The sequence below is a fragment of the Sinocyclocheilus rhinocerous genome, unplaced genomic scaffold (assembly GCF_001515625.1).
Source record: "Sinocyclocheilus rhinocerous isolate Xijiao unplaced genomic scaffold, SAMN03320098_v1.1 scaffold148, whole genome shotgun sequence".
In the NCBI taxonomy this organism is placed as follows: domain Eukaryota; kingdom Metazoa; phylum Chordata; class Actinopteri; order Cypriniformes; family Cyprinidae; genus Sinocyclocheilus; species Sinocyclocheilus rhinocerous.
The window spans coordinates 2,107,058-2,116,329 of record NW_015653472.1 but is presented as its reverse complement, the minus strand read 5'-3'; the positions used below and the strand labels follow the sequence as shown (position 1 = coordinate 2,116,329).

Sequence of the window (9,272 nt, the reverse complement as noted above, 5' to 3'; positions counted from 1 at the left end):
TTTGCTTCCTTTGCTCCTGTAAACAAACGTTGGTTTTCAGGAGCAAAGGAAGCAAAGTTTCCTTACTTTAGCAAAGGAAAACCAGTCTCCTCTTGGCTTATATCGAAATCCTCCGACATTCTTCTTTACGAATCCTCGTTTTGTACTTCTAATTCGTGACCGTTGTTTTGTTTTGATCTCTCTGCTGCGCTTCCGCGTTCGTCAGTTCTGAGCGGCGCATGTGCAGCGCTGACCTAATACGTCATCCGCCCGGAACTGCTTCCAGTGTACAACAGTGAGCGCAAGCTAGATTAAATTGATTATTACGTTTTAAATATGGTTATTTTTCTTACAAAAATGCATCGATTCGCTACAGGAGGTCTTTGTTCACCCCCCGGAGCCGCGTGAGGCACTTTTTATTATAGATGGATGCGCTTTATTTCACTTTTTTTGGACTGATGAACTGCAACACCCGCTGACTGCCACTGAAAGAAGAAAGTCATATACACCTAGGATGCCTTAAGGGTGAGTAATTCATGGGCTAATTTTAATTTTTGGGTGAACTAACCCTTTAAGTTGAAGTACTAAAACTACTAAACCTAAAAGTGAAACTAAAAATAAAGTTTTATAGAAATATATATTTATAAAAAAAATGAAAAATGAAACGAAACAACGAAAAAAATTTATAACAAAAGCACATTGAAATGACACATTGAAATGAAAAACTAGATATAGAAAAACTATGACAGATAAAAAACGGATTCAAAATATGTAAAAATACTGTAATACTAATAATAGTAAAATACATGGACATGACTAGGTTAAAAGAATATTTTGGGTTATTTTCAACTTAAACAATTAATTTGTCCACAAATTGCAATTCTATCTTATTTCTGTGAATTAAATCTTAAATTTCAACCTGTTTTTCTACACAAAGCCATCATATGGTTTATGATAAATACTGTATAACAATAAATATAGCACATTATTCATATAGACTACTTTTATAATGGTTTTAGGAGACATTTGCATGGAAAAGACAGAAAAGTGGAATGGAAAAAAGCAACATCTAGCCTGAAAGATGGTTAACTTTTAACTTTTGCTGCATTTATACAATGCAGTGTCATTGCTGCAAAAGACGCAAGCAAGTGGAATGGTCAAACATGTCCGTCGAGCTCAAGTTTACACAGAAAACAATGGAAAAGCAGTGGTGCTTTGGTGCTTTTTTATGTTGCGTCTTAGGTGGAGAGACTGGTTATGTGTTACAAACATAATTCCTGTAGGTGGATATCCGCAAGGTGCCCTGCTTTGTTCCTGAAGGACTGATCAGCCTTATAGGCTCAATAAGGTTAGGATTATGGGTTGGTGAGGTTAGGGCCTCATCAGCCTTGTCAGCCATAAAGCAAAGCACCATCAAACACTGAGTGCTTTATGGAGAGTTATGTCACATCCTTTCCATGTCCCTTCCCGGTTTTGTGATAATCGACATAATGCCACATACGACAAATACTACATGCAGATATTAAGTTGGGATTCTTGGGAATGACCTTAGTATTCCTGTAATGATACATTCCACCTTAAAAATAAATTGGAAATCAAAAGGAAGATAGAGAAGACTGTGAAGGAGTTCAGAGGTTTACAGGTAGGACAAACTGCTGAGCCAGCAGTCATGTGCATTGATGCACTTGTGTGAGATTGGAGAGATAAGACGGTTCAGCTTCTGCCAAATCCTGCATAAGTTCAGCTATGAAATATGGAGCTTGTTAAAAAAAAAAGAAATTCCCCAAAAAATTATTTTTATGATTTTGATTCATTATGATTATGATTATGATTGATTCATTATGATTTTTAAATAACTATTTTCTATTCCAATATATTTTAGAATGTAATTTATTCCTGTGATTGCTCCAGTCTTCAGTGTCAGAAATCATTCTAATATGCTGATTTGGTTATTATTATTATCAATGTTAAAAACCGTGTGAAACAGTTTTTCCAGATTCTTCAATGAATATGAACGATTTCATGCATCCTTTCTAAATTAAAGTATCATTATTAGTTTTTTTTAGTTTTTTTTAATCATACTTACCCCAAACTTAGTGTATCCACTAAAAATATTTAGTGGTTTCCATAAAATATTATGAGCAGCAAATCAGCATATTAGAATGATTTCTGAAGGATCATGTGACACTGAAGACTGGAGTAACATCTGCTGAAAATTCAGCTTTGCCATCACAGGAATAAATTACATTTCAAAATATATTAAAATAGAAATTTAAATTGTAATAATATTTCACAATATTACTGATTTTACATCATTTTTGATCAAATAAATGCAGCCTTGGTGAGCATTAGAGACTTCTTTCAAAACATTAAGAACACTTAAATTATTCCCAACTTTTGGCCACCAGTGTAAACAATAACATAAAATTTTTCGCCATATTTATCTCTCACCGTTGCATAATTATGCAGGAGTTTTAGACATCAACATGTTTTTTAGTAAAAAGTGTCAAAATGACCGTTTTCAAGGCCAGTACTGAGTCAGCTCATTAGCATATAAACACCTAATTAGCTTCTTTTAAAGCTGCAGGCATGACAGCAAATATGCATACAGTACAAAGTGACACCTTTCTAACCTCAAATTAACACATACACAAAACATGTGCTTGCATGTCTTCTACAGATTACCCACTTCCTGCACAAGGCGTGAGCTGGAGGTTTTATCTTAGGATCTCAAAACCCCATAATCATATTATGCGGCTCAAATTAATTTTGTTCATTATCATTGAAGCAAGAGTTGTGTGTTATTGTCTAAACAAATCAGAAAGACAGTAAAGATAGCTGCAAGACGGCAAACCTCCAATTCACCCGCTGCTGATTTGCAAATTCATTGCTTTGGTGTGCAGATGAGATTAAAATGTGAGCTGTAAATGTATTACCAGTTCATCTCACCACCATGAATAATTAATGAATAATTGCAGTGACCTGCCATGAAGGTGATTTTTGTACTGATCTAATCGTGCTGTGAGACGGTGCATTTTTCCACAGAATGAATGGGTGGAGGAAAATCCACGGCGATCGCCTCAACACTCTTAAATAGGTCAGGTCACTATAAAGACTCTAAAACGGCTGTAATTAAGACGGGTGCTTGGTGCTGTTCTTGTGCGAAGAGGTTGCCCTTTCACACTGATCTACAGATTAAATAGGTGATTCTTTCAAGAATATGTTCAGGTCACATTTTACTCCAAAATGAAAGGGAACAGAAATAGAAAAAAATTATTTGGTAAAGAAACTTACCCCTATTTTTTGTTGCATAATTGTATTGTCACATTATTTTTTTTAGCACAATTAAGCACACCCCTCCCTCATTTCTTATTACAATAAAAATATCAATGTTATTACTTTAATGCAAAGAAATTACTATATAAAGTAACATGCTCATATTTTTTGTAGTCCCTTTAATTTATGATGATTTAAATAAAAAACAAACAAAAGCTAATGACAATTATCATTTTAAAAAATTATACAGAGTATATTTTAAAATGATAATTATATATATATATATACACAGTATAATGGCAATTATGAATGTTTTGTTACAGTAATTGCATTTCAGTAATGATAATTGTCATTTTCATAATATTAAAATAAAATCAAATATAAAAATACATTTGTTGTCATTGAAATAATATAAATATCTAAAATATAAATAAATATAACGTGAACTCAAAATAATTATTCATGAATAATTAGTTATTATTCAAATAATATTTCCCCCCCTCTCAATCTTAAAAATAAAATCATTATTATTTGTCATTATTTATTTATTTATTTTTATTTTGCTGTGAAATATGATCTGGACATTTTTTCGTGAGATTCACCCAAATGTTCTACATAAACTAAATAAAATTCATTAAAAAGATGTGAAATCAGTGAGAGGATCTGAGTGACAGCAGGGCTGTGTGAGTGGTTGGCCTGCAGGGCCACGGTCCTCTACGGAGGGCTTGCAGCACTTCCAGCCAAGCTGCTCAGACAGTGACTCAGCCATGGGTGAGAAAAAGAACACACAACCTCTTTGTAGACCTGGAGCACCACGCAGGAGCAGAAACGGGACAAATACTCCTCAGGCACTTACTTTGAACTGATCTTAATGGCAGACCTGCATGAGCCTAATGGGGACACCAGCTCATGGCTTAATACCCACAGACAGGCCAAGTGTGGTAAAATAATCATGCCATCCTACAGTACACCAAAGTGATTATCAAAAAAAAAAAAAAACATTTTTAATGTTACAAAAGATTAGATTTTCAAATAAATGCTGTTCTTTTGAACTTTATAATAATAATAATAATAATAATTAAAAAAACATAAAAAAATTTATTATGGTTTCCACAACAAATATTAAGCAGTAACTGCTTTCAGCATTTATAATAAGAAGAAATGTTTCTTAAATTGTGGTTGCAAAAATTCTGGGTGGTTGCTCACTAGCAAGTTTGTTTTATATTCTAGTCCCTAGGTAAGACCCAGTTCCCTTCTTCAGTCTAAATTCATGGATTTTTTCGGAAATGTTACCGTCTATCAGCCGAAAATCTCAAGTTTTTTTACATAAAATTAATAGCATATATTCCCTCATCAATCCGCATGATTTGAAGCATCATTCATGTCCTTAGCAGAAACCCTGCTGGGTGAAATTTGCACCAAAGTTGAATACTTTGGCTAAGGGGTTTGTTCAAATCCCAAACTTAAGTGTGAGCCATAGTAATAATAGTGATGCTCGTGTTTGGAATTCGTTTGAAGCTGTTTTAAAGTGCCATACAAGGTTTACAGCAAGTAAGAGCAGTTAAGGAACAGGGAGTTTAGTTCCACTGTCTCTTACCTTTGCCATCTGAGCCTGAACTCCACTGGCCTTTAGTGCTGTCACCGCTTTCTGTGCAGAGGCCGGGCTGTCGAAATCCACAAAGCCATAGCCTGAACACACACACACACACACACAGGATCAGTGATCACTGCTTAGAGTTTAGTTGTTAAGCCAATAGCGCTCCCTATCACTCCTCTGCACCTTAGCTCACACTGGTAATCTCTCTGTCCCACATGAGAAAAGAGCTATCAGACCAAGTTAACTATACACTCTCTCTCTCGCTCTCTCTCTCACACACAAACACACAAATGTAATAGCAACCTCATTCCTGTTACATCAGCACACATTTGCAAGAGATAAAATAAATGAAGTATATTTAAAGTGCGCTCACAAGTTAAAAGGAACAGTTCATTCAAAATGTTTTTCAAAACGTGTATGGCTTTCTTTATTCCGTGGAATGCAAAAGCAGATGTTTAGAGGAACGTCCAAGATGTTCTTCAATATACAAAAATGAGCATTGCAGTAATGTGAGTTTTGACAGGAAAATCATTTTATTGGGATTTTTCATTTGGTAAGGAGTTTTATTCTTTTTTTAATAAATATTAATATATAATATTAATATAAAATAATATTTTAATATGAAATAAAATAGGTAAAAAAAAAAATAATAATAATTGAATTGAATTAATATTTAATATAAAAAATAAAGTACTGGATAAACATTTTATTGAAAAGATCAAACTCAAAATAATTATTTGTTTATGAATAATTAATTGTCATTAAAATAATATTACAATCTCCAAAAAAATCTAATACAATAATAATTTTAAAATATAAAATTTATTTAAAATTATTTTATTTAAAAATACATTTAAAATATTTTTAAAAGGAGATGTTTAGAAGAATATCCAAGCTGCTCTTCTCCCTACAATGAACGTGAATGGTGACCACAGCTTTCAAGCAAGATTTCTGTAAGTGTTGATTAAATTCTTGTCACACAAAAATATCATATTTTTCGGGGGATTTGGAATATAGGGCAGAAGTCATATGCAATACTTTTATGATACGAAAAAACTGTACGTTTACAGGGGTTTTTAATTTTTTTTTTTTTTTTTGTCTTTTTTGGAGTTTGACGGCTCTCATGTTAAGTAACAGAACAGCTCATTATTCAAAGGTTCTCTTTTTGTGAAAGAAAGTCATACAGGATTGCAACAACATGAGAGACTTCTTTAATTTTTGGGTGAACTATTCCTTTAAAGATGAAATTATACAGCACATCTTACCTTTACATTTGTTGGTGGTCTTGTCAAGAATGGCCTTAGTAGACACTATTTTTCCATAGCTGTGCAATTCAAAACAAGAACAAAAAGAAACATTTGGTTTAGGTGAATGGATAAACACCTTGAACAGCTTTTTAACAGCTTAATAATAAATACATCCAAAATCATAAGACTTGCTGATGTGTATCTGATATTTTATAAGGTCAAACGCAGTTTGGAAGAGCCAAAGTAATCTAAGCAGGTGAGCAGCAGAAGCACAAAAACCCATAAATGCAGGGCACCAGCGCCGCTCCATTCACAATGTGCTGCTTAATGAGCCCCCATATCCAGAAATCATTTGCATTAAATCTTCATGAGGGTGCCGGTGTGGTGGAGAAGCCCTGATCAAATGGTAATGCTCTTTGAATAATGGATTCCATACCATGTTCATGCTGCTTTGCATGTCTTGGGAAAAGGTATTTGCGCAGCATGATACAGGTTTATAGCTGTAGGTTTGTGAACACGTCTATGGATTACTGGAGGCTTGTGGGTGTTTGAGGGATGGGGAGGAGGAGGGGGGTGGTTGTTCTCTCTCCAGGCATGTGCTTGCAGAGTAACCTGAGAGTTCTCCTTGTCTGCCCTGCACAGCTCTGGATAAGATCTACAATAATCAACCTACAATGCCCTCCACTGCACTCCTCATCTGGGTCCTACTGCCTGCGCACAGAACCTCACGCTGATGTTCATGACTGAATTAAATCTATATAATGTAATTGTCATATAGATGAAAGAATTATGGGAAAATAATTTTTTATTTATCATTCGAACGAAAGGGTCATTCATGCAAGACATGGAACAAAACACAGGTGATTTGACACATGCTTTTAAAAGTTTTGATTTTCACAAGACCTCTTTAATCATTAAATATGTCTGTCTAGCATATGTTTTCTTAAAAAAAATTATAATAGCACACATGGCAACCCAGTGTACCTCCAAAATTGTTTATTGTACAAACGCAACACAATAAATCTTAAAAATGTGCATGATATTTATACATAATACCATGAACCACTTAGGCCCAATAATACGTAAAATTGTGAACATGACACAGATGGAATAAACAATTTGATTAGTGATGCACCAAAATTTAGGCAACCAGAAATATTCAGCCAAAACAGCAAACAAATAACAATCACTGGTTTCAGCCGAAATAGATTTGGATGGCTGAAATCTTTGACATGTTATTAATAGTTTTGAATTTCACAAGACATCTTCTATCATCAAATCGAATGTCAAGCGAATGTTTTTATGTATTTATTGTTTTAAACGGCACAAATGGATGTAAATGGCAACCCAATGCACTGCCAAAATAGTTTACTGTACAAATGTACAAATAAAATTCTTAAAAACACACATGAAATTTAAACATAATACCATGAACATCTTAGGCCCAACAATATGTAAAATGATCAGCATGACATAGATGGAATAGGCAATTTGATTATTAGTGATGAAATAATTTCAAACTAAAATATTTGGCTATTTTGGTTTTGAAGGGCTAAAACGGTTGACTACAATAGTTTTAGAACTTCTCTGATGACCAGTGCCAATTTTGTGCCCACAACCCAAAAGCCTATTTACAGTATTTTGCCATCCTACATATGCATGACTGTACGGTTAATTGCATTTTATTATTTGCATTTAGTTTTGTTTTTCCCTGATGTCACTATCAGTACAGCCCAGGGGTAGAGGGACAGTTAGTCATGTGTGAGATCCAACCAAAAGTCATGGCCAAGCAAGCACTATGAGATGGGCTGCAGAGATTAGTGTAGAAAAAAAGAAACTATTGCAACTATTGACCTTGTTGTAGCATTGGTGGGGCAGTTAACATTTAAATTAGTGTCAAGGAAAGGCTTTACTTCTATAATGTTTCAGTGACTCTGATTCATTCAGCAACAAAACACAATGAATCATTTACTCTGTTGATTCATTCAAAACACTGATTCATTCAGGAACCAAACAAGTGACTATCTTTATAACTGAGTCAACAAATCATTCACTCAACTGATTTGGTCAAAAATACTTAATCATTTAGGAACGGCACTAATTTGTGTTGATCAGGGCTTTGGTTCCATTTAGAACTATTTTCACTAACAGGCTAAAAACAGACAAAGTAACTGGCAATATTGTTTAAAATGTAAGTTACTCAGTTTTAATTTCTTGTATATTGAAGAAATATCATTCTCGCAACTGGGCTGTTGCTCTGAACCGCTGATATTCGGAAACAACAGCACTCTTGCTCGTGATAATGCTTAAATATATCAGAAATATAAATGTAGCTATTGTTTTATCACTGTTCTTTCTCGTGATATTCACAGCATTCACTTTGTAAAACAAGCTCTAGTGTTCTGAAACCATTCGGTTTTTGATCTGCTCTCTCGCTTTCTATAAAAGTAACAGGAATTACTTGACCAAACATCCTCTCCGCCAACAGCTTCTTTGCTAAGAAACACCAGATATATTTGACTAGCTCTTATCTCTCTCTCAGTCTCTCTTTCTCACACTCCCCCAAATCTCTCTTTCTCTCTCACAGATTCTTCCTACCCCCATCACCAACAACTTTTCGTCTCCTCTCCCTCCCAGCTGTTGCCCTTGTTTGTCTTTCCCTTTCCCCCTGGGCTCAGAGTTTCCTGTAGGGCTGGGCAGCCTCATCTCAGCCGTTTCTCCCAGAGAGGGCCTCGATCTCCAGTACTATACTTCTCAAATCTGTTTACCATCTTAACTATATGAGTAGTTTGTCCTAAAATGGAATATATACTTCTATAAAGCTTAAAGGGGTAATATGATGCTGCTAAAAAGAGCATTATTTTGTGTATTTGGTGTAATGAAATGTGTTTATGCGGTTTAAGGTTCAAAAAACACATTATTTTCCACATACTGTACATTATTGTTTCTCCTCTATGCCCCGCCTTTCTGAAACACGTCGATTTTTACAAAGCTCATCGGTCTGAAAAGTGAGGTGTGCTCTGATTGGCCAGCAATCCAGTGCGTTGTGATTGGCCGAATACCTCAAGCGTGAGACGGAAATGTTACGCCCCTCACCATACTAGGGCTGGGTATCGTTAAAAATTTTTCGATATCGATACCGATACCTTGACTTCGATACCGGTTCCTGAATG

The 9,272-nt window shown here is 34.8% G+C and overlaps 1 protein-coding gene across 1 annotated transcript in view; it reads right to left on the bottom strand.

Moving 5' to 3' along the window:
* Positions 1-9,272, bottom strand: part of LOC107716168 (RNA-binding motif, single-stranded-interacting protein 2-like) — a 27,802-nt gene that overhangs the window by 7,378 nt on the left and 11,152 nt on the right. The window contains exons 3-4 of the mRNA XM_016522534.1: positions 6,118-6,176; positions 4,853-4,944 (exon numbers count right to left, since the gene is read on the bottom strand). Coding sequence (XP_016378020.1) covers positions 4,853-4,944; positions 6,118-6,176 — 151 coding nt within the window. The remainder of the gene's footprint in view (positions 1-4,852; positions 4,945-6,117; positions 6,177-9,272) is intronic.